The 26,318-nt window shown below is 43.9% G+C and overlaps 1 protein-coding gene across 1 annotated transcript in view; it reads right to left on the bottom strand.

The window, feature by feature from the left end:
- Positions 1 to 26,318, bottom strand: part of KCNU1 (potassium calcium-activated channel subfamily U member 1) — a 113,387-nt gene that overhangs the window by 2,419 nt on the left and 84,650 nt on the right. The window contains exons 22-29 of the mRNA XM_036249773.1: positions 25,528 to 25,865; positions 24,190 to 24,280; positions 20,669 to 20,893; positions 19,661 to 19,844; positions 13,224 to 13,295; positions 10,130 to 10,269; positions 2,328 to 2,522; positions 553 to 644 (exon numbers count right to left, since the gene is read on the bottom strand). Coding sequence (XP_036105666.1) covers positions 553 to 644; positions 2,328 to 2,522; positions 10,130 to 10,269; positions 13,224 to 13,295; positions 19,661 to 19,844; positions 20,669 to 20,893; positions 24,190 to 24,280; positions 25,528 to 25,865 — 1,337 coding nt within the window. The remainder of the gene's footprint in view (positions 1 to 552; positions 645 to 2,327; positions 2,523 to 10,129; positions 10,270 to 13,223; positions 13,296 to 19,660; positions 19,845 to 20,668; positions 20,894 to 24,189; positions 24,281 to 25,527; positions 25,866 to 26,318) is intronic.

Below are 26,318 nucleotides of genomic sequence, written 5' to 3'. Positions count from 1 at the left end.
GTCTTAGCTTGGACCTCCGTGGCGTGTCGTCTGTGTCCTGCCCCTTCTCTTGTCTCCTCCTGCCCTCCACATGCTTTTCCTGCATCGTCCTCACTGCTGTCAGGTTGATCTTTTCTTAAACTTAACGTTGGATATATAACTCCCATAAATGACATGTGCAAAGCAGAGTGGCTAGAAAGAGGCACTCAGTAAACATTTACCCAAGGAAACCAGCATAAAACAAGTAAATCTTTCCAACGTGAATAGTGGCATTTAGCTTTAAAAAATTACGTAGATAAGGATGGGCTAAGTTACAACAAACAAACAAAAAAACAATAAAAAAACACTGGTTCAAAATCTGGATCTACATTTCAGTTTGCATTGGGGACAGAGACACCATCGTTACATGGCTTTTATTGGATCATAATTACCAGAGTTTATTCATGTCATTTACGTGCATTCTTCTTTATTCCTACACCCTCCTTTGCAGCTGTGCAGCCTGAGTTCGGGACCTCCCTTTTATGCTGGATGCGCGGCCAGCACCTGCTAAACTAGCATACTCCCCTTTTGTGCTCCGCGTCATCTATCCTGCGGTACAAGCCAAGGCACAGGATTCCAAAATGATCTAATAAGCCACAGAAAACTTGCCCAAAGATCTTTTTTGGCTGGGGAGAGAAGAGAAAAACAAATGTCTGTTGGCGCTTGAACCAAGCAATGACAAGCACTTACTGGAGTGTCATTTGCTTTTACTTATAGGAGTGTGGAAGACCTTAGCACCATTCCCTAGTACCTCTATGGTGGCAGCGTTAAGTGGCCTGGAAGGAAGGCTTTTGATTAGTTTGGAGCCTCTAATGCCAGTGACTGTGTTTCTCACTCCAGTCTTTCAGGCACGTCTGGGTGCGGTGTGGCTCATTTTTAGTACCGCTGCTGTTCTGGTACCCATGAAGAAGCAACAGTGAATCGGTTGGAACATGACGTTGTCAGGGGACATACGTAGCTGGGATGTTAGGTGACCCCAGAGAGTGATCTCATCCAACCCTACAGCAGGGTCCAGCCCCAAGCACTCCTCTTGACCCTGCTCCCAGGCCACAGCCAAGTGGGCCCCAGGTCCAAAGGCAGCCGCTATTGGCTCGGTGAAGTCAAAAGAAGGCAGTCTGTTCAGTCTGGGGGTGACTCCCCGGGGGAAAGGACAGGGGAAGGACAAGACCCAAATGGAGAAAGAAAGGAGAAGTGTGTGGGCCAGTCCATTGTCACTTCTGATACCAAGAGGAAACTGCCAGTGGCTGTCTTCCTGGGCACAGGATCCCTCACAAGCCAACCTTCGGGGAGGAACTAGGGTCACAAAAGTACGAAGGAGCAGACCACACCGAGGGCGCTCTGGAGTGCTGTTTGCACCTAGAGACAGACGCACAGAGCATGGGGCTTGCCCTCTGGCCCGTGTCTGCTGAGACGTGCCAGGCAGGGGCCTGGAGGAGCCTGCTCCTTGTGAAGGGGGTTCTGCTGACGTACTCTGAACCAACAGAGGATGTTCCCCGATAAAGCCTGTCCCTACAGTTACACTGGAGAGCTAAATGCAATGCCAGTGCAAACTACCCAAACAGCACTCTACTCTGATCCCCAAATGCCCAGGTGCTCCATGAGAACCTGCCAGAATGGTGATCTCCTCCCTTGCTATAATCTGCTGTTCACTAGCTCGGTGGGCTAAGAAAACTCAAGCATTTTCTAGTCCGTTTTATAGACCCTAACACAAGGTCTGCCTGATTTCAGCTGAGTTGATTAGATTTCTTTTAGTGGTGCAGGTATAGGGAGAGTGGGCAGACCTCGGTCAGGTCAGGCACCCTGAGGTGCCCCTGCTTTGCCACTGGTAGACAACGTGGTCTCGGGGGGTAAGCACTTATTTCTCTGGGCCCTTGCTTCTTGATCTGTTTGGTGAGGTTAATAACAATGCCTACCATGTAAATCCTTAGGCAGATTAAGTGAAAAAAACAAAAAAGCAGACAGGCACAGAGGAAATGCTCAGTAAATAACAGCTGTTCCAATTGTTATTGATACCCTTGTCATAGTCCACATTATTGGACCTCTCTGATGCGGTCTGCAGACTTGGGTTTCTTATCTGGAAGATGGGTATAATAACAACTGCTTTGCCTACCTCCAGACATTGTCAAAACAAATGTAACATATGTGAAAATGCACTGCACACTGTAAAATACACTATACATATGAGTTGTTTAATTTCTTCTTATTATTGGTATTATTTCTGTGCTATAGGCCATCTAGGGACCCAGGTAGCCTGGACCCTTTCCAGAAACACAAAAAGCAGCAGGAAGCTCCATTAAGAGCAGACTCACTTCAATGTTCAACAACACGGATTGGTGTAAGGACAGAAGCCCCAGCTTGCAGCGCTTTCTTTCGGACAGAATGGTCGAGAAGCTGCTACTCAGCCTTTGGAACTTATCCTTGCCCAAATGGTATTCCATCTGAGAACTTATGCCTCCTGTCACCAGCATCTGAAGCAGTTCCAGGACGTGGTAATTGTAGAAGGCCTGGAAAGCAAGGACAGGCCACGCGTTACGTCAGAAGAGCCCACTCCCAAGCGATGCATTGTTTAGTCTTGGAGATCTTGCGGGCATCACTGAAATGGATCCACTGGTGCAAAGCAGTGTCTCTCATTATCATTCTTAAAATTAACTAAAAGCGGGCGGTTTGGATAAGGCGCGGGGTTAGGCAAAGTGCGGAGAAAATGACACTGACCCAGTTCCTGCTCTCTTGGGGGTTACACTATAATGAAGAGAGAAATGGGTGATCATATTGACACCAAGTATGTCCCCTCTTCCAAAAATGACCAGAGGAGTATGTTAGGTCACAGATACCCTAGTAATCATCTACATATATTTAAAAATATATATTCAATGAGACTTTTACAGATTTTTCTTTAGGGGACTACTGATATTGTCATCCATACTTGAATCCTTTGGATGTGAATCTACTTATATTTCTTTTTTATTATTATTTTTATCCTCACCCGAGGACATAGAGGGAGGAAGAGAGAGAGAGAGAAACATTGATGTGAGAGAGACACACTGAGTGGTCGGCTACCCACATGACCCCAACCAAGGCTGGGGACAAACTGCAACTGAGGTACGTGCCCTTAGCGGGAACCAAACCCGGGACTCTCTGGTCCACAGGCTGATGTTCTAACTGCTGAGCCAAACCAGCCAGGGCCTTATATTCCTTTTCATTGTGACCTACTTGAGCACGGGTATTGCCTTAGGCCTTATTACTATTTAGATCTCCCATAGCTCTTATCGTATACTTCACAGATTGTAGCTATTGAATAAATTAATGGGATTTTAAAATCTCTGGCATCAAAATGACACCAAAGGGAACACATTTAGGTCAACTTCTTATTCTGAAACTACCCTGTGGCTGAATAATCCTAGCCATTTTCTGAAACTCCTTTTCCAAAGGATTCTTTCCTAATTCGGTGTAGACTAAGCATTTTAATACATGTAAATAGCAGTGTAATATTATTATTCACTAGGTTTTCTCAAGTCTATTGAATATATAACGTTTTATATTTTCCACCCTTTGTTTTATCTGTTAGACTTTTACTTCAGTAGACAATGAGAATTTATATGCTTATATATTATCTATACAAAAGTCAATAACTTAGATTTTATTATAAATACTAGGAATGGCTTCAATTGTTATGATTCTAGAAATTTTGTCATTCATTTTCTCTACTCCCAAATTCACAGACTTATCTCCCAAAGCCTGGGTTATAATAAGAACCTCTTTATTGGCTGTCCTTGCTCTTCTTCTCATTTGCAATCTATCGTGCAGAACGCTTTGAGGGACTTTCTAGAAACAAATCAGATCATGCTATTCACCTCCTCAAATTTACAGTGTCAGACCCCGGCTGTGAAGCCCCCCGCTCAGCTCCTCCATACAGACCCTCCAGGGTACAACAGTCTGCTTGTAATTGCTCATGCTATACATTCGCTCCCTCAAGCTTCTGCTTGGAACAGCTGTTCACTTCTCATCAACTTGGCCAGCTCTGTGCTGGCCTCCTCATTGGAATAAAGTTATCCTTTCTTTGTGGTCCCATGGCCACCGGCTTTTATTGTATTTCACTCTCCTGTACCTCACATTATGGTAGTTTGAAGCACACCTGAGTTTGAACCTTGTACAGGTATGTCCTAGCTGAATGCCTTTGGACAACTCCTGTGTTCTTTCTCAGCAACAGTCTCATAATCTTCAAAGCTGGCACAATAATGCCCGCCTTTGAGCAGTGTTTGCAGGATTCAAGGAGACATACAGCACACATGACTAAATCCTGTTCTCTCCAACATTGGTGCTCAAGTACCTGCATCACCTAGAGGGATATTCATGAGTATGGATTTCTGGGATCCCAGATCTACTGGGTCAGAAGGTACAAACAGGAGGGGGAATCAGTTAGAATTAAAGGGCATGCTTGGTGGATCTGATACTGGTGGTCCTCAGATCATACTCTGGGAAACACTTCCCTAAATCATGTGCTCTTTCAGAGGATGGACTTTGTCTCATTATCATCCACACCCTCAGGTGTGCATTGAACCACACACTATTTGAAAACTGTAAGAATACTGACTGCCACTGGCAGTTGATTTTTTAACAAATAAACAAATATTGTTAGTAAAATAGAGGCTACTGGCACAAGGTGACCTAGAAAATGAAATCTATGTAAATTCATAAAGAAAAAGAAAAATAGCTTTCATAGTATTTTTTGGATTAAAAGAAGACTTTAATGTTTCCTTCACCCTAACATCCAGGCTGAAGGCACCCCCTGACATTTCTTCTTTGTTCCGTCTGGCCACCACCCAGAAGCCTGACTGTGAAATCAGCTCCCTGAAATCTGGAGGAAGTAGAGGATGTAAATCCAGGGGGAGCCACAATCTGCTTAAGAACAAGTGGCCATAGTGTAATCAAACATAATGCTGTTAGAATAATTCTGCACCAATTAAAGAAAAGGAGTAAATTCTAGGGTTATCCTGGTGCCAGAGGCTCTAGGAAACGTGTACTTTATATATTTAACTGAGAGAGGCTTAGCTTTTAAATATATAATTTCTTCAGTTTTGACAGCAAAAGGATTGCAATTCTCTCTTGGGGAAAATAATTGGATTTGCATGTCACCCATACTCTGTGGGCTCATCTCGTATTTTTATCTTGTGGAGTTCTATGGTATTGGCCTTATTGGTCTCTTTCGTTTTTCAGTCTTCTCTCCCTCTCTCCCTTTTTTTTTATTTCTCAAGAAAATATGAAAGTTGAATAGTGTTTCTAACACAATCTTAATGACTAGAATGTAGACGTCCAGTGTTAGAAAACACTGCAGTTCTAGTGTTTTAACTTTTAGCTACAAAGTAAGCTTGAGGCCTCTCTCATAACCTGAACTACCAACATCTTAGCCACTTGCTGCTTGCTATTCTGAGGATCTCAAAAGGCCTTAAGATCAAACCTTCTTTGAGAAATACTTCTAATTGAGAATGAGGTTATATGACAGGAAAACTGGAACTAACCAGACGAATGAGCTTGATAAAGTCGCGCCATTTCTGTGGGCCTCCCTTTCCTTATAAATAAAGGGAAATGCTCCCAAATTTGGGCCTCGTTCTGAAGTCCTGCCTGTGGGACCGGGTGCCTCTCCATATTTTTGTTTTTAGAGAATTGAACTGATAGAGGATTGAAAGTGAGTTTCAATTATACCGCGTAGGATGGTTCTCCAATGGGGGCAGGAGTGGACGGTAGTATACTAGGGGACAGTAGTATACTAGGGGACAGTAGTATACTAGGGGACAGTAGTATACTAGGGGACAGTAGTATACTAGGGGTATCTGAAGCCACAGTGGCAACTGGAACAAGAGATTTGAAGGGAAACCACATTACATTACTTTATGTTGAAAAGGAAAATCATAGGTATTTCGAGGGAAAGTGGGAAATAACCTCCTTGAAAATCTAAAGCAAAACTTCAGAGGCAAGTCCACACCATGTTACTCAGGCTTTGGTCTGTCCTTGGGACTTGTATGTTCAATCTCTTCTGTTTTTTGAGGGCAACTTGGAGGGAAAGGTGGACAGGCTCTGTCATGTCTTTTGTACTTGTGAGAAGGAAGAGGGAGAGCCCCTAAATATTAGGTTGCAAATACAGTTGACCAAATTGGAGTCAAAACTGATGATCTCATTTTGTTCCAGAAACTGCTGAGGTGTTAGCTGCCTTTTTCCTGAGGGAATCTGTTCTGAACCCATCTGAGTTAGCCTTGCCCTTCTGGGCAATACGGGCATGAGAGAAACACACAATTTGATTTTAATTATAACCTCTCATTACACAGCACCAGAAACACATTTCTTGGTGCACTAAGCTGGGCAGCAGATTGGAACAGCCAAACCAGAAGATGTTCTTTGGGGAGGGGAAATTATAGGACAGAAGGGACGTGCAAAATGGGGCAGAATGGCTGACTCCCGTCTCCTATACAGGACTCCCGACTGGAAATTGGAAACGTGTCTCAGAATAGAGAAGAGCAGCATTCTGGTTGGTTTATTTTATATCTCTCTGTTGGTCATATGGTCTAACTTCTAGGGAGTGGTTTTCAAAGCCTTCTTAACAGCAGAAACCTTTCTTCAAGTCAAATCTTACACAGGAGCCTCATACACAACCCAGACGAACAGAGTGGTTCTGACCGGAGGGAAGGTGTGGGAGGGTGAGGTGGGGTCTTCCCTGCCTGCCTCCTCAGCAACTCTGGAGCACTCTGGGAGGCAGGCTCCTCTACGCAAAATGTCAATGTCAGCGTACTGGAAAACTAGTCGTCATCGCCAGAGAGATTCCTGGAGCGGCAGGCACTTGTGGTCTGACTCTGTGACCATTACAAATTTGTGTCTGAAATCCAACTCGTCATCAGTAAGTACTGCGACCTTTGCCACATTATTTACCCCTCTAAACCTCAGATTCGTTATCTGTAAATTGAGACTCATAACTGTATTCTAACTGGGTTGATAGGAGAATTAAACAAGGTAATGCAGGTAATGTACTTAGCAAAGACCTTGGCTCAAAGTGAGTGCTTGAGATGTGGTTATTACCGTTCCTATCACAAATATTGCTCTGATTACTAACATTATCTCAACAACAAAACTGAGCAGAAGAAGCTGACTCAAGGTCTGCGTTGAAAAAGATGCAGGTAAGATCTGGCCAGTTTGGCTCTGCGGTTGAGTGTTGGCCTGCGGACCAGAGAGCCCCGGGTTCGGTTCCCGCTAGGGGCACATACCACAAAAAAGAAAAGAAAAGAAAAAAAAAGAAAAAGATGCAGGTAAGATCTGGAGGCAGAAAACCATGGTTGTTAATGGAGTCTGCCAAGGGAGCGTGCCGGAGGGAGTGGCAGGCTCCGTTAACTGCCGTCTTCACTTAAGGGGAGGTCAAGATCTTTGCCTTCCTCCCACATTTCTCACAAGAAGATGCTCTGATATGTTTGGAGAATAAAATGGGACGTTGGAGAACATATTCTGGAGCCACCATAGTGGCCTCAAAATGTTTCTACTGCAAGAGGATAAATTTTCTCTTCCTCTCTGAAGCTACTGAGCAGGTGTAAAGTCAAGAGGCCAACCAAGATCAAATGGTCCTCAGAAGAGCAGAGATGATGGAATTTGAAGCACAGGCCTGGTCTTTGGGCTCTTCTTCCTTTCTGTGTGGCTGGACGACAGGAAATCACCTTCACACTTGAAAAACCAAGTTGAGCCAGCAGTACCAGGCCCCAGGAAAAGGAATGAGTGAGCAGGGTTCTCCGAATATTTTCGAAGGTCTAGTTCAGCTCATCATAGTCAGAGACTTGGGGCTGGAGCTCTAACTGGAATTAAATGTGTTTGTTTTGCTGTGCCATACATCATTCAGGATTCAAGAGCTGAGGCAGAAGACCACAGGTAGAGATTTGCAGGTTCGAGATCCAAGCTGGCCCCTTCACATGAAGGATGTCTTCTCCTGAAGCTCTAGGGCCATCCTCATGCCACATTCAGTTGACCATGTGCCACTCCTAAACTAAACACTTCCCAGGAGTTCTGAAGGGCTTGTGAACTCACGTGACTATCCCGTGTATCAGGCCACAGAACGTGGCCTCTTCTCTCCCCCACAGATTTCATCACTGGGCTCAGAAGACAACTGAGCTTTTACATAGCTCACTTCATTTTCCAGCAGGACTACATCGTCCTCTCCCACCAAGGAGCCCATCGATATAATACCTGAAGGAGCCTGGAAGGAAGGGGTACACCTCAAGGAGGTCAGGAAGTCACTCTCACGTGGTGAGTGATGAGAAGCGTAGGTGCTGACTCCTACTAGTTGTGTTTCCTATGCTTACATTATGTGTTCATTTGTTTTTATTTCTACTCTTTCAGCCCTTCTGTGCCCATCCTGCTCTTCCCACCAACTTTAACTGGAATCTGTGACTGTGTTCCTACCTGTGTGGGCCAGTGGAGTTTAGTTAAGGCTCAAATTTAATTTAAGATACAACGCTGCCTGCCATCTAGGAATCTCTGAAGCGAAGTGGGACGGAAAGCCATCAAGAATGTATGCTGCAGACAGGTCCACTTCATCAAAAGTCACCTTCTGCCTGACACGTCAGTCATTAATTACAGGCGAGGTAACTGATGTATTAATGACAGACGCAGCCATCTTCCCAGAAAAGTAACCTGTCTCAACTCCTCCCTGGCTCAGTCCAAGCTGAAAGCCACTTAACCCTTTAGGAAAGTCAGTCTGTTAACTTGTTAAACTCTCACTGACACGGTGTTCTCTCTCTGAGATCTCGGTGGGCTTTATGAGAGCCCGGTTCCCCCAGGCTTGGAGAGCTTGGCCCAGAGTAACTGAATGGCACTGAATCCACGAGTTGGGGGATTCATGCGCACCAGCTACACTCTTGCACAAGTACAAGGTGCACTTTTGAGAAACCCATACAATGCGGGAACGATGCGTCTTCTACATGGAATTCCAGAGGGCAGCAAGCCTGTCAAAGTGCTCTGAGCCTCGTGCATGTAGCCTCTGTGTATAGATATTCAGCCGTTTTCCTGCCCTTCCCTTGGGAAATCTGGGGAGGAGGAGTCTGTAAGGCAGGGGTTGGAAGGGTTTCCCTTGGAGGAGTTCCTGCAGCCGTGGACAAATGGCTGTGCAGAGATTTTGTGAGATTCAGTCAAATTCCTTGCACACACAAGGGGTGCTCTCACTTTAGTACCTTTTCCCTTCTCCCTCCTGCTGAGTGTTGCTTCCCCAAAGATCAGCATGGGGTGCACTCTCTTTTCCTCTAGGCCTGACACATGGGTCACCTTCCCAGTGTTGCCTTCCTGGTCACGGCATTGACATGTGTACCCCCTTCCTCAAAGCCTACATGTCCTGTCTCACATCGCCTTGGCCGCCGTATCTACCCGGTGTACCTTATCTGTTCCTGACTCATCATGTTTCTGTCAGTCTCCTCCACCAGCGTGAGCTCCACACGGGCAGACACTGTGGTTTGTTTAATCAGTTCTGGGTGCCCAGCACCTAACAGTGCCCCTCACAGAGTAGCTGTTCAACAGGTAGTTGCACAGTGAATTGATTCTACTTCTGGAAATCCTGTAACTGATGCAAGGATCTGTTCAGTGGCTAAGGAGGTGCTGAGAGCTGAAGAACAATCATGCAGTCAAAGACCAACCGCAGAGGAGGGGCAGCGTGGAGGGGATGCCACTTAGCTCTGAACAAAACTCATACCACCGAAGGCCAAAGCTTTGCCTTGAACTCCATGACCCTCTGTGGCTGGTTTCTGCATAAACTTTTGGGGATATTTTAGAGAGAGGAGAAGGCAGTATCTCTAGGCTCTGACACCAAAGGGCCCCACGCACTTGAAGCTGAAAGGCAGACGCAGACACGCGGTAGCTTACCCTCTCCTTCCCCTTGGTATCAAGTGTTAAGGGCTCTTAGGTTTTTGATCTTGAAAATGTAAAGACTTTGCTGTCCTTGCCAGATAGTTGTAAGGAAAGATGAAATACTGTATGTGAACAAGCTACTTTGAAAAATCAAAGAGACTTTAGAATTGTGAGACATTATCATCGTCTACCCATGAAGCCACCGTTCTCCCCTCTGCCAGGGGCTCCGCAGCTTAGCTGTACTTACTGTGGCCAGGAGGGAATCCAAGAAGCTGCCAGAAAAGACAGCACCTGTGGAAAAGGAAGTGCTGAGATGCAGGCTTGTTCCTGGAAAGTGCCCTTCCATCCCACCAAGCTGTTCAATAAAGTGGATGTTGGAAGGATTTTCTGCAAGGCAAAAGAGGCAAACAGGAAAAGGCAGGCAGGCAAGCTTAAGAATATAGGAACTGCCTTAAGAATATAAGCAGACCAAGGGGTCACCACTTGATCAAAGGGTTTGATGTCTACTTTGGGGTCCATGTGGGATCTGCCACTACTTTAGGACATTTTTTTTTTGGGGGGGGGTCTTTTCAAGTAACTTCTTTATCTCTTAAAGACATGAATCCCTCTTGGGTACCTTCATCATCAAGGGGATATCCTTGTACCTCAGGCTCAATTTCTCCATGCAAGGTCCTGATTGTCACCCTTATCTAATTTATCTTCAAAACCAGGACACTTTTGGAAGGAGAAGGGGGCAGTCTCAACTGGCATAAATAGGAACATATGGTCACTCCAATTCCAGTCTTGTTTCACAATACTGTGCCACAGATACCTTGGTATTTACTTGGGTTCCTAGGTTATCTGAGTTCCGAATGCGTTAAAGCAGAACCTGTCAAAATTTAATGCACATGTGAATCACCCAGGGATCTTGTTACACTACAGATTCTGATTCACGGGTTTAGACTGGGGCCTGAGAGTCTACGTGTCCCACAAGCTTCCAAATGCTGCTGATGCTGCTGATTCATGGATTAACTCTGAGTAGCAAGGGCTCAAAAAATTATCCTAATGGAGGCCAGGATAGCAGTGGCCATTCTACCTGTTAGCATATCTGTACTGGCCCAGGGGTGCAACTCAGACCCCTGAAAGCAGCCTCCAAAGTGAAGGGAGCTGGTCGTGGTTGGGAGTGCCAGCCGAGGCGCTGACTGCCTCTGTTCAACGACTACCGCTTTGAAAATGTTTGCACGGAGAACAGCACTAGGAGACAGGGAGGTGTCTCCCACCAGAGCAAGGAGAAGGCGTGCTTACTGCCCATTACGAGAGATGCCAGCTCCTCTCTTATAAAGCAGTCCACAGTGGGTACAGGTATCACCTCGCCCTTTTCACCTCACCCAGTGGAAGTGAGGGCTTGGGCAACCAGCACAAAAATGATGATACTCTGGCTACTGCTATTACCGTGAGTGATAAATCATGCTTTGTCTCTGACCTAGCGACTTTGTGTCTTCTATCAGCATCCATGAAATGACGGCAGGTTAACTTGTTAATATGCATGTAGTTTAAAGCCCTAGACTTTTCACAACCCTTGTCAGTCATAAACAGATCAAAACAAATCTATTGGATCTACAACTCAAAATACATTCCTAACTAAGGCGGGATTGTTCCCTAATTCTTTAAATTATTCCTTTGCAAGTTTGGGGGAAATGATACACTGCTAGTATTAGTGAGTCATTTTCTTCCACGAACTACATAGTTTTAGAAAAGAGCGGCAAGGTCTGACTAGTACCACCCCACATTTCCCATGCACACATGATTTACTCTCCTTGCACTGCTGACCTTCAACACATGCACGCATCCCCGCAGCCCCTGTCCAAACCCCGCTGCGTCATGCTCCACCTGGTGACTCAGCTCTCCCAGGCATTTTCCTGCAGGCCGCTGTTCACTCTGCACCAAAGTGCTGGTGGTCAGGTCTGCAGCACCCATATCACCGTGACCCTTGCCAGCCAGCTGAAGGACAAGGCAGCAGTGAGCTGGCAGGTGATTTGTTAGGTTAACCGGACAAGGGCCACCAGGTGCCAGAAAGTCTTCAGCTGAACAAAGCTGTAAGTCCCTTGAGAGCGACCAGATGCACTTCTGGGCCGGTGAGCACCTGACTGGTCCCCTTCCAACCACTCTAACTTCCCTTACAGTCTTCTAACCAGTGTCCTTCGTGTAGCTGCACCTCAGGGTTAGAGATGGTTCAAAAGGGTAGAAAAGTAAAATTAAACTATAAATAAAAACTGCAGCTAACAGCTTAAAGATAGTTCCAAGTAAGCTGGCCAGTCCCAGGTAGGCTCGAGGGAGCTGAGGTCCTCAGAGTTGAATTTGAAGAGCTACTGCTCTGGGATCCGCTGTGAGCAGATGGTGTCCTGTGTGCTGCACTGTCACGCCCAGATCACGTGGTGGTGTCACCCACTGAGTCCTCTCCACATCACCCTGCTTCCTTTCTGGGACTAAGAGGTCTGTTCATCTAGCGTGGTGTAAGTGTCTCTCAGCTTAGATACTCAAAGTCATGAGATGCCCATTAAGAATGTTGCTGTGCTACAGAATGCAGTCAAATTGCATGCCCAGGACCGGCTTACAGGCTGTCTTGGAGTTGATCGAATCTTTGTGATGTCTTCCCTTTCTCTCATCAATTGTTACCATTATTAAATCCCCTAGTGCCTCCCCCACCCCCAATGCACACAGGCACCCTCCCTCCCCTACTTCCTGCTCCCAGAGCTCCTCAGATCCAGGGACGTTTCACAATGTGCACCTTCCATAAGGTGTTGGAGAGAGATAACAGCTTATTCTGATATTTCTGCATCTAGTATTTCTTTTTGAGAAGACCACCACTCAGGACCAGAATCAAGATGAGACAAGGGAGATACCTGGACACAGAACTGAAGGATCCTAAGAGTAAGCACCTCCTTCGATCTGTATCTTGGGGCCTCACCCTAGTGCCGGCCCTGGTATCACTCTAGGGAAGGAAGCTGATAGGTTGGTGTAGAAAGATCCTTTTTGGCAGTCTTTACATCCATGTCCCCTACCAGGGGAGATTCCCTCTGAATAAGAGGGGGTCAGCTCTGTGTCTCCCTCTCTTGGTAACTGGGAGGGCTGAGAAGGCAGATGATCTTCTTGCACCCTGACACCCCGATCCAGCAGGCTCTGCTGGATGATGCCAACAATCAGGTAAGAGCCCGTGTAATGTGCCACCACGAACTCAATGCTCTCTGGGCCCCATTCTGCCTGCTCAGTGCTTGGACTGTGGATTTTCAAAAGAACCCTGTGACATCATTAAGGATCATACAGATTTGTCCCTTGAGTTTTGTCCTTGAAGCAGTACTTACTCAGTTCAGTGAGGATGGGGACTCTTCGGTATTTTGAGCTCCCAGGTCCAGAGAAACTTTGTGAAATCCCCTCTGTAGACACAACAACAAAGAGCAAAAGAGATTGATAAATGCAAACACAGTGGCTTGTAAAATGTGACAAGGATGGAGAAGCACACCTTATAACTTGAAGCTTTATCTTTGAAAAGTTCTTCTCATGCCCAAATCCCAAATCCTCTTCTATATTTAGAAAAACAACATATTTGGGCATCCTCAGCATCTCGTTTTGAGACATAGTTTGTGTGTGTGTGTTTTCTACACGGCACTTCTAATGCATTACGAAAAATGTAAAGCTCTCCTAGTACTTGCTGATGACATCATAAGTAAAATATGCTGGCTCTCCATGGCCTGGCAGTGCTGGGGCACGGCTCAGCAGGCAGTGCCTCGGACCACATCGATTTGCTTGTAGAACTTCGAGGAAACTATGAATACACAGGTGAGGCTGCTCCACGCGTGCGTATGGTAGCATCGCAAGTGGCTTCTGGCTGCTGGCGCTATCTGCCTCCGAGATCTTCTCTGGGTGAAGACATTAGTCACACTTCTTTCTTCTTCAGAGAACCGACTGCCTCCCATCTCTGGTTGGTCTGCTCCAACCCAGAATGCCTTGGGAGTTCCTTAAAGACCGGGGTGGGTTGTCACTTGTCGCCTTTGCCCTTTGCGTTCGGCTGGTTTACAGACAAGATTTTCCTCCTGCATGAGGAGGTGAAACCCCTCATTTACCTCTGTGAGCCTCGACTCTGAAAGAGAGCTGACGCACAGCCCTGGCCCAAAACAGCCTTATCAGGCAGCGAACTGTGAAGAGTTTCAAAACAAGCATGACACCAGAGTTTTGGTCTCCAAGTTAAACTAAACAAGTATAAAGAAAGAAACAAACACACAATTATCTCATCCGAAGTTATGCTTTAAAATCGTTGGTTGCCTTTTGCAACTTATCTGAGAATCCAAAATAAAGTGAAAGTTAAAATTCTGCTTTTAATTAAAATTCCATGCTGCCTTGGAAGAGGTGACATCTCTGGAGGGCCCTCTGCGTCCTGAGCCAGGGAAGAGGCAGGGCAGGAGGGTGAGATGTGAAAGGAACAGAATGAGCAGGCAGGTGAGATAGCCTGAAACAGACAAAAGGAGGGCGGTGGAAACTTTGGCTTCTGACATGGGGACAGGGGACCAGAGAAAACCCAAAGGGAGATGTCTGGGCAGAAAATGCTATATCCTGCAATATTCACCACCGGCTCCATCTCCTCAAGAAATAGCAGAACAGCCCCTTCTCGTTAACGCAGAGCGGAGGTGAGGCGTGTCTGATGGCCACTGGAATGCTGAGTCATGCTTCAGGGGGGTCTGGTGAAAACTGCGCTCCCCCGAGGAGCCCAGTAAGCTGGGTTCACAGTCAGAACTGGCGGTGACCCTAGGAATGCAGGCGAGGAAGCAGAAGCCAGGAGGACTAACGGGGTGCACTCAGCTGTTGAAGAGGAAGGTTGGACCTCAAAGGTATTATGCTCAATGAAATAAGTCAGATAGAAACGGACAAAAATCATATGTTTTCACTCCTCTGTAGACTATAAAACAGAAAATCCAATACAACAACAAAAAAGAAACAAATAAAACAAAAACAATCTCATAGATACAGATTGGTGGTCACCAGAGTGGGGGAGGATGAATGGGTAAAGGGTGTAGAATGTACGGTGAGACTCAGACACGGACTCTTGGTGGTGAGCACGCTGTAATGCGCACAGACATTGGATTACAGTGCACACCTAAAGCATGTTATAAACCAGTTACCTCAGCAAAAAGAAAAAAAGGAAGTTTAGCATCAATAGCAATAGCTCAGATATCCTAATTCACTGGTGAACCCTGGTCATAATGAATCCGAATACCTTAAACTGTTTTTCTTTAAAGAACTAAAAGAACCTTTGAGATCTCCATCATGCAGAAAGTACCGGAGCAAAGGGAGATTCCACACTCTTCTCGCAACTGTGCCAGAAGCTTTATCTGCTGTGTCCCTTTCCTTCCTTCCTCTGCACATTTTAAAGAGCATCTACCTGCCCTGGCCGGTTTGGCTCAGTGGTAGAGCATCGGCCATGGACCAATGAGTCACAGGTTCGATTTCAGCCAAGGGCACGTACCTTGGTTGTGATTTGTACCCAGCCCTGGTCAGGGTCATGCAGGCGGCAACCAGTCAATGTGTCCCTCTCACATCGATGTTTCTCTCCCTCCCACTCTATCTGAAGATGAAGAGAAAAATATCCTTGGGTGAGGATAATAATAATAATGATGATGATAATAATAATATAATAATAATAATCTACCCCCACTCCAGGACTGCGGAATCTCTGCCTGGTTACATGTCACCTGTCGTAAACGCAAAATATTTTCAGACAGTGATGCGACCTGTGAAAAAATCACCTTTAGGGGCTAGTGATTGAGCTGAGGAGGTGAGTTTAGATAGGGTTTGAAGAGATGCTTCTCTGACTTGGCACTGAAGTTCTGCAAGGTGAGAAAAAGCCTTCCAGCCAGAGGGGATGGAAAAGGGGATTTAAGGTAGGAAAGAGCCAGTGTAAACAGCATGAAGGAGAAGATTTAAACTTCCTCCTGCTCTGCGTGTCCCTGCTTTCCCACAATTGTCGTGGGTCATCACTATAGGGTGTGCAGCAAGGAACTGACAAGATTCGATAAATATTTGTAAAAGAGCCCTCTGGCTGCTGCGCAGAACAAGCTTCAGGGAGATGAGAATTACACCAGGTCACAACAAATCTGCGAATCAATATAGTTAGATTACCCTTGCAGAAACCCACGCAGGGTGTACACAGCTTGCTCAAGATTAAATGGCTTGTAAATGATGGATGGGCTTTCATACCCCGATCGGCACTGACTTCAAAGTCCATGCCCTTTTTGGGGCCACTCTGTAGCCCTATTAAAATAGACAAGGTTTGGCTGACATTTGCAGTATAATAGTGAGCTCAGTTTCCCTCAAAGGGGCAACTTCCTTTGAACCCCACTTTCTGATTCTAGTTCTCTCTAGAAAAGGGCTTGGATAGCCCTGACTTTCGAAGTGAAATGTTCTTAGTGGATACAGAAGTGTCCACATTGGCTGACGTGGCTGCTTAAGTTGTCTGCTCCTGATATGAGCTCAAGGACAGCGACGGAGTGTCCGCCTTCACTCCACCTCTCCTGGTGGAGCGACGGACGGTTAATTTGAGTATGTGTCAGATCATAGCTTGGGTGCATTTCACTAATGTCAATATTTTTGTGGGCTCATAGGACACAGTATTATACCTGAAATCTTCCAGGCTGGCAGGGTGCTATTACAAAAGAGTACTTAATTGTAGATTACTACTGTACACTTAAATTTCAATAGCATATTAAGTTGTCAGACTTAATTACCATTATATGTTTAGATTATGCCACAGATTATTCAGTTCAGTACCTAGGTTTGCCAACCTGTTCCCTTGTGATGTGACAGGGCTGTAATTAGAGCATCACTAGGAAACCTGAAGTTTTCCATGGAGGTGGCCAGGAGGCCCCGCATTTTAATTGATACTTCAGAGATTCTGCCCTCTGCTGTCCCTTGGTGAATCACTGCAAGGGATAGCACTGGTGGTCCTAGATGGCCTTCATGTGTACGTTTATCATGACTGTGAAGATGTGGAGAAGCCCACCACTGAGCCGAGAAAAGGCTCGTCAGATATGCTCGAGTGATATCTCAGTACTATTGACATTTTGAGCCAGAAGTGTTTTGTCATGTAGGGCTGCCCTGTGCATTGTGGGATGTGTAGCAGCATCTCTGACCTCAACCCACTAGACGCCGACAGCATCCCCCCAAGTTGTGACAACTGAAACTTTCTAGACATGGTCCGATGACCGCGGGGGGCAACACTGCCCCTTCTGGAGAACCACTGTCCTGGAGAAAGGGAAAGGAAAGTGGCCAGCAGCTAGTCTGATGATGGAGCTCAGCAGTGGGAGGTGTTTTCTCCCTCCTGGCGGACTTCACAGCCCTCTACACTGTCGCCTCTGGAAGGTGGGTGTCCCATCTCCACCTCGTATGGGCAAGAGGATATGACCATGAAATGGGAAGAGTGGTTAAAAGAACGGAATCGTTTTTTCTGTGGACTGGGGATTCCTATATATGAACTTCAGTTAGATTCCTATGATGCTGGAGTAATTGGCGAGGTTTCTGAGGAACAGTCCTTTGCTATTTTCCTGCGCGCAGCACGTGACTGGACTGCTGCGGCCGCACCAGGTGAGCAGACTGAAGGGCTTTCGTTAGGCAGCTCAGCAGAACCCGCCCGGACTGATAACTCCCCACCACGCAAGTGGAGTACAGGCCTACACGGTGATTTCCCCCTACACTTTCCCTTTTGTCTTTGGGGAAGAACCTATTCATGCTGCATAACACAAATACAGAGGTGGGCAAAGATAGGTTTACACTTGTTATACAAATAACAATGTAATAATTAATAAAGAGTAATACAAGAATACACTGTTTCACATACCTACAACTGTAAACCTATTTTTGCCCACCCCTGTACTTTGCCATTTCTTTATTTCCTCTTCCTCCTTTCCAGTCCGATTTCCCTCTCTCCTCTCCTCCTTCTGCCCATCCAATCAGTTGGTCCTCTAAGGGCAGCCTTATAGCCTTAACAGGGCACATGGCACAACACACAGATTCAATATATTTTTGTAGGATGAATAAGTGAAAGAGTGAAGATATAAGGGAAACCAGAATTGAAATCATAGGTTTATATCTTTCTAGCTTATATAGGATGTAAAGATTAAAAAATAATAATAGGAAGGACAAGTCACCCAGATGATCACCTAGGTGGCTTATGATGTTGTCAGTTTATCCCATGCATTTACTGAGTGGACGTCTTCATTTGTATACTGATGTGGCTGCCTTTAAAGTGAATACCTCTCTGCCCAATTATAGAAAGTTGCAAGCATGATGCACACAGATACCCACACATGCATATGCTCACAAACCACACACTCACCTCTCACATCCCTCCCCACACCACACTCACACCCACACCACACACAAATCTTGGGTAAATCTAAGCGGCCCTAATGGCTGAGCTAAGGATATACAGGTAGCACACAGCAGCCTTTTATGGATCTTCAGATTTGCTCTGCAGAAGTATGGCTCACACTTTCTTAGTCTGGATTTGCAGTGTACTTTGAAGTGCTTTGTTTTTAGTTCTGCTTTGCAAAAAAACCCTGAAACCTTGAGTGCTGAGTGGAGTTTGGTTGCTTAGTGAGGGTGTGTCATACAGCTCGTTTGGTCCACCTACCGAAGAGTGGGCTAGATTACCGGTTTACTCCTTTGTCCCAAGAACGTTCTATTTTCCCACCTAGCAACAGTGCCTGGGCATAAGAGACAGTTCTTTCGCCTTCCAGTTGGATTCATAAATACTTTATCCACATCCATAACCATGAAAGCCTTGCAATACTTTCGACGTCTGACCTCTCTGAGCTCCATGCAAAGTGGAATAGCTGTAGTCAGAAGCTACGTGGCCAGAGGCCTGAGTACCCAATCTTGACGTAGAGGATCAACATCCCCAAGGGAAATACTGGGTCCAGGGAACTCCAATCATGATTTACTTGAATTGAAAATCTGCTTTAGATACAGAAAAGTTCTTCAGTAAGAGTGTTTTCATACTAGGTTCAGTGACCAGTAGTATTTTTTAGAAACAGACTGATATATAAGCCTTTTCCTATGGGGGGAGGGGCAATTTTTATTGTGGGAATGTATGTTAAATACATTTGGGCACAGGAAATGTGTGGAAACTACTCAAGAGTCCAGCTCACTGGCTCATTTTCTTTCATTCAATAAGTGTGCTAAGCATTTACTAAGTGACCATAACTGCTGGGTAGGTCCTGAGAGGAATACAAAGGAGTCAAAGACATGATCCCCTCCCAGAGAGATCTCACTTCTCACCATCTCCTTCCACTCTGAAGGTGAATGTTGACATTTTTAGTCTATAGAAGTTGGAAGAGACCTTACCTTAGAGATAATCTTCTAAAATTCATATATTGAAAGCATCTTGAATAGTGAAAGAGAATTATACTTCATTCTCTCAACCACGAAACTAAGAATAACTTGAACATCTATAAGATCCAGTGAGATTTCCATGATAATAATTCCTGCTATTGATTATAATAGTATGCCGATGGTTATCTTCACTGATATTTGATTAGTAACAACATTAGCACTTGCAATTCTGCGATCTTACTTAAAACGGGAGAAGTGTTATGTGCATTTAGAGGATGAATATAATTTTTGAGTTGACTTAGGATTCCCAAGAACTAAAGTGTCCACTACTCCTCCCTTTGGTGAAAGTACTTCAGAGAGAAGTTAGTTCTCTTTCCTTCGTTCTCCCTGGCCTCTTCCTGTAGGACGCTGTTCTTACCTGGATCTGAGGGTGTCGAAGCAGAGCAGCTTATCCGCAGCGATCCTATGTTGAGGGTGGCCATGATGGTCTCTGTGTCCACCAAAGTCTGGCAAGGTGACTTGGATGGGGAGGACAGGACAGCGCACATGGCACATTCCTCTATGTTGACTGCATAGAGGTCTCCAGCATAGAGTGCAGATCCCTCATGAGACAAAACAGGGTAGAGGAGGGACTTCTTAGATGGACAGATTTTCATCATGGCTCAAGGTGGTGAATCTTTGTGGGTGATAACGATTACTGAGCCCACGTCTCTCCAGCCTCCACTGAGTTGGTTTTGAGACTTTGTTATCTGATATCTGATACATTTAGCCTTATTAATCATGAATATCTTAGTGTGACTTTGGTGCATTTCCCACTATACATAATGTTTTGTTTTAATCCAGAGAGACGGTGACCTATAATAGGATATAGACCTATGAGGGATCAGAGTAAATACAATTACAACCAGAATGCCACATATGCATAATGGATCCACTTCTCAGAAATATAAACCTCATTTCTCCTTTTCATGTCTATCAAAGATCATGTGGCATTACATGTGCTATAAAATATGAGAAAGTTACAGCAAAAAGAGTGGCTAGTGTCAGCTTAGGTTTAGACATTAAGTCAGAATCAGATTCAGAAATGCAGAGAAACTCTTATTAATATAAAGACCATAAAACATGGTTTTAAACATTAAACATGGTGGCTCTTGAGCATAATGTCTGGATTTAAATCCTGGTCCTGCTACTTAGTTGCCATGTAAACTTAGACAGGTTACTTACTTTCTCCATGCCTAAAGTTCAACATCTTTAAAATCTACCTCATAAAGGTATTTTGAGGGTTAAATGAGTTAATGTATGTGAAATGCATAGTACAATTTCTGGTACAACTATATCACTGCAAGCTAGTAGCAGTAGTAGTAATGCTAGTATTGCCTGTGTTATTACCATTATAAATATTCACTATTCCTTATGTGATACTTACAGGCAGGATGTATATCTGGGGGAAATTCCGGAGAAATCGCCATTCCCTCTGCAGGTAATCCAGAGACCCGACGAACACAATGTCCTTCAGCTCCCGCCGGGTATAGTTGCTAGCTCTCAAGGGCATTACAAAATTCCGAAGCCCCATCAGTGTTGAGTGGGCATCTCCAAAGATACATACTACAATGTGGTTCCGAAACTCATGTTTTGCCTTGTCAGTTCGTTTCTAAGCATAAGCATGTCAGAATCTGGTCATTCTTAGAAATAAGTCCCTGAGAGTCCCTCAGAGAGGGCTCCTTCCCCCACCCCCGTTCTGTAAGGTCCGCCCACAGGAATGCTTTCATAAAGATAACAGAATTTTACAAACTGCTCATACAAAAATGGAACTTATTCACGGTGGGCCAATTATAGTTTTGATCATTTTGTGCAGTTTCTTCTTATTTCACTTGTTTTTTTAGTCCTCTGTTATTCTGGACCACATCAAGTAAAACTTAAGTCAACATCATTCCACAGTTCAATGTGAAATCACTGAACCGAATGGGGAAAATATCTCTTATTTTCATCACGTGTATAGCCTTGTATGTGTTATAATAAGATTCAATGGCCAATGAAAACACCCCAAATTCCTTTGCTAAACTGTCTTCCAGTGAGCAGTGAAAATTACATGTTGCACAACGTGTTGCAGTTTTCAGCAGATTTTCATACAGATAAAAATACATATTCGTTTGAACCATATGAAATGACCTTTTTATGGGTCAAAAATGGTTGAATATCAGCAATTTCACATGGTTCAAACTAATATTTATATTTAATAACCCCTTTTCTTAGTTTAGAATAAGATAATTGCTAACACGGTGAGTTTCAGCAACTCTAACAATCTTCTAGTTAATATGACAGTTCTGACAATTTTGAGCTTCCGATCAAATGATTGATCATGCTTTTATAAAAACTGAGCTGATTTAATCAATTCTTTCAAGAATTGAGAAAATTACTCATAGAAAGTTCACAAAAGAAATTAGAAGGCTACAGAAGTTCCATTTGATGCCAAACAGCTGAATGTGTCTCATACTGTTACCAGCATTGCCAACTGTGAGCATCTCCCCCGTAGCTCTACTTTGAAAACAAAATAGAATGCTGAAAATTTAGATTACATTTTCCCACATTCACACTTTTAAAAACAATAACTGTAATTAAAAAAAAAAAAAAAAGGAATGAAATTCCTGGAGGAAATATTTTTCAAACCTTTTCTTTTAGAAAATGAGTAACCATCTCTTCTGGAGGTAGGATCTGGACCTGGTTTGCATTTTGGTTTTGCCATTAGTTGTACGAGTATGAACAAAGTAGTTAATATCTCTGACTTTAAATGGTTTAAAAATAAATAGAAGTTAATTCTGTTGTCGAAACTAAACAATATCTTGGAAGTACAGTGTTCATTAACTGTTGTTCAGTAACTACTAATCAAATCTGAATCTTAGGAAATTCCGAGATTTTCAGAGGCGGGCTCTTAGAAGATGGTAGACAACACGTTAAATGTCTTTAAAAGTACATCATGTATGAGTGTGATTTACATTCCTGAGCACATGAAGACAGAGTATTTCAGATACACCATTCTCCCTCATGCCAATCCTTGGCTGGGTTAAATGACAAGCTTCTGTGAAACGGGCTGATGAAATATAACAGGATAAATAAGTAACATCTGACATCTCAACAATTAGAGTCTGTCAAATTAGCACATACTAGCAATTACTCTCTTTCCAAAGGGAATCGCCCTGTGAGGGGAAATAAAGCTACTTGTCTGGAAAGCCTTCCTAGAGAGTGATATGAATCTTAACCAAATCTATTAAATAATCATCTCCAGCTAATCTAATTAGTCTTAACTTGAATAATGAAGCCTCTAACAGTATTTAATGCAACATGCCTGAAGTCCAACAATTGCTCTTCTGAGTAAAACTAAACAATTAGAAACAAGATACATGGCAGAGTGCACTAATGGGCACCGCTAGAGAGGCGATTTCCCCAAGGAACTGTGGCATAAAGCTGTCTCCCTGTAAAAAAAAGAGGTAGCTTTTGGGGGGAGGAAAAGGTTTACTATTTGTTCAAAGTAACTTGCAGTAACCACTTCCACTCGACCCTTCTGTGAACTAAACCTAGTTCAAAGCCTCCCTGAACTTGGCAATCTGGACATTTCTCCTCTAGGGTCACAGGTTTCAAAATGCTTACAATTTCTTAAACTACAAGCCCTTCTGTGCTTACCAGAGACTCACCTGGTGTTCTGACCTACATTCCACATCAAGCGCCGCAAAGGAGATGTATCTACCATAGAAACCTGCCTGCATGCTTAAGAAGTATGTCTAACAAAACATCCATTTCCATTTCTCAGTCGCTGGGATGCCTTCATCTGCAACCAACTCCCCAACCTTTCTAAAAATGCCCCTCCCACTGAAAACATGTTTGGCTGCCTGCTCAATGGATGTTTATTTTGCTGAGTTTAGAATAAGACATAATTGCTAAAATAGTGAGTTTAGCAATCCTAACAGTCTTCTGGTTGCTATGACAGCTCTGACAATTTTGTGCTTTTGATCAAATGATTGATCATGCTTTTACAAAAATTGAAATATATTCTGTAGGGACACTGGCACAAGGAGTATGTGAGTGTGTGTGTGTGTGTGTGTGTGTGTGTGTGTGTAACAGAAAAAAAAAATCGAACTAAGCTACTTTTGGAAAACAAGAGAAAAAACCATAATTGTCAATTAGTCATAGTTGAAAAAATTATATAGGGTTCATACAGCATGCAAGCAATCATTTTTGTTAGTTAAATTTACCAACTACTGAGACTATACTTGAGTTTCTAACTCTGGAAAATGAGAATAGATGGGGATCCAGAAAGCAGGCTTCAGAGACTAGATTAGGATAGAAGGCTTGTTACATCTTAGTTGCTGGCATTTCAGTGAGCTGAGTTTATCACCTTGAGAGGACAGAGACAGCGACAGGATTCTAATATCAATAAGGATTCACCCAAGTTGTAGGGGGCAGGCATCCAGGAGAAACATTCTTGGCTAATGTGCTAAGTATAAATATAACTAGCTTTAAGGAAAACTACTATAGAAAATTCAAATGTTAAAAACAATAGATTAGGAAAATGTTTATTACTTTTTAAAAAAGGAAAGACTCCAGAGTTCTTATAAATAATAGGTTTCTGTGTGTATTTAAATTAATTAGATTTACTAGCAAAGTTTCAGGAGAACATTATTCTGAATAACTAACTCAGCTAAATAGTTAAAGGGGGGAAGGAGTAGTTGAAGAAATCTGATTGTCTTAAGTCCCAGAATTTTATCCACATAGTCTTTGTCAAATGCCCCATCTGTTACCCTGCAAACCATTCACCTGCCTTGCAAACTATGTTTTCCCTCCAAAATTCATAGTTTACAAAGAGAAATGGCAAGTACTTATGACTAGTGGGAGGGCATCATTTACCCTAAGAGAAGCTTTATATTCTTTGAGATTTGGTGCAAGATCACCTACCAGAATCACCTTGTCCAAACGGGTTGCTCTGCACCAGTGAAACATGCCAGTGCTATCAAGACTGTCAGTAGAATCTTCATAGAGAAAAGTCCTAAAGAAGAAGAATGGAGAGTTAGCATAAGAACTTTTGCTGAAACAAAGCCAAGATGTGAAATTCCTTAGAGCCGTGAGCCCAGAGTAAAGAGTAACACCAGGAGAATGACCCTGGACCTCTGAGACTCCAGAGCAGTACATCAGGAGCTCAATGTCCAGACTATATCACAGCTGACGACATACTAAACGCTTTGGGCAAAAGTCACAAGAAGTGTGTGTGTGTGTGTGTGTGTGTGTGTGTACATGCATCTGTGTGTGTTTAACAGAGACATCAGTTCTTTTACCTTAGATTATACATGCTTTGAAGGTAGTTATTTCTACTCTTAATTTTAATACTATCATGGCGATACTATTGTTGGGGGGGAGTCATGAGAGGTGTTTTGGACACCCGAATATGAAATTTTAAAGGCTGTGAGACCAAGGGTAGCATCTCTCTCCTTAGTCTGTTTTCCTCCCCTCTCCTTTTGATGTCTTTCCTATGGATCTCTGTTGAAACATCCCTGCTGATTAAATGCATTTTGCATTATTTACAGAGCACATTACTGACCTGCATTTGACTAGAATATGCTCGATCTTGATCTAAATCTTGGCAAAGCCCTCCACGTGGTCACTCCACAATGCAGTTGGGCACAATGTTTATCATATAAAATAATGAAGCACCAAAATGGGTTAGAAAGTGTTTTGAAAAATCTCATTCACATCCGAAGGAATGCATATTCACTTGTTCACAGAAAGTTTAGGGTTTGAAAGGACCTATTTAAGTCAAGAGAATCAATCTAGACATAGTATACAAAAACATCATCAAAATCCCAGGGGCTTAACACAACACAGGTTATTTCTCATCCACATCATATATTAACTCAGGTGAAGAGCCACTCAGAGACTTAGGGAGACAGAGGCTCTGCCACCTTAAGGCCACACACATGGAACACATATCCTCCTCAGTCACCTAGGCAATGGAAGAGAAAGAAACTGAAGAATCAAACCCAGGCTTTTAAGTCCCTTGGCCCAAAGTGGCACCTATCATTGCTGCTTCCATTTCATTGGCCAGAACTAGTCACATGGCTCCTGCTGACTTTAAGGGGGATGAGGAACATGGGAAGCAACTGAAATATTTGGGGAGTAGTTCTTATTTTACGGATAACAGTCAAAGAGCTTACAAATTATAAAGCTGGTGTTTGAATATAATGCTTGGTTGAAATCAGTGGGGTGCACAATATCCAATTCCTTCCTTCCTTAGCCTACAGGCAGTTGGTTGGGGCCACATAACTTGGTTTGACCAATGAACTGTGAGAAGTGATGGCTGACACAGTGACAACTCCCATGTTCTTCTCAGGCTCTCTAACCTGCTGCAGAGATGACAGCCGAGTACGCGAGTGGAGGACAGAGCCCTGGCCTCCTGACCTGTGCTGGACACGGAACATAAACAAGAAGCACACATTTGCTGTGGTAAGCCACGTGGACTTCATACTTGCTACCGCGGTGGTGGTCGTAAGTCCATCCCATCTTAGCACAAATAAAGAGTTTCCATAAATGCGTTCCGTGGAATATCGGTAACTGGAGAAGCTCTTAGGAACTGTTTTCTGTAATCCAATAAATTTTGAGAAAAATATTGCCTGAGATCCACACTGCCTTTTAGCATATGAGGGTTCTGAAAAGCCTTGCAACTATAAAATCCTTTCAATTGTGTATAAAGCAGTGTTCCACACACTTATTTCACCACAAAACCCTTTTACATTTACTTATGTACTTACTTCTTTTATTATATTTAAAAATATCTTTTACTGTCCCTTCGAACCCCTTTTGGGACGCAGTATACTGCCTCACACTATAGGTGCTGCCCTGGTAATCAATAGCTTATGACAGCGCTCTCCTGTGAGAGTTTACTGCACACCCTGGAAACAACACCACCTCTCGCTTGCTCGCTGCGCTGAAGGGCTGGGGTGTTCCCCGTGAATTAATATAGCTTGTTATTCAACACCTGGCCCAAAGTCGCAGACTCAACATAACGACAAGCAATGTTTTCTCTTTTAACC

The sequence above is a fragment of the Molossus molossus genome, unplaced genomic scaffold (assembly GCF_014108415.1).
Source record: "Molossus molossus isolate mMolMol1 unplaced genomic scaffold, mMolMol1.p scaffold_m16_p_9, whole genome shotgun sequence".
NCBI lineage: Eukaryota > Metazoa > Chordata > Mammalia > Chiroptera > Molossidae > Molossus > Molossus molossus.
This window is presented reverse-complemented; position numbering and strand designations above follow the sequence as displayed.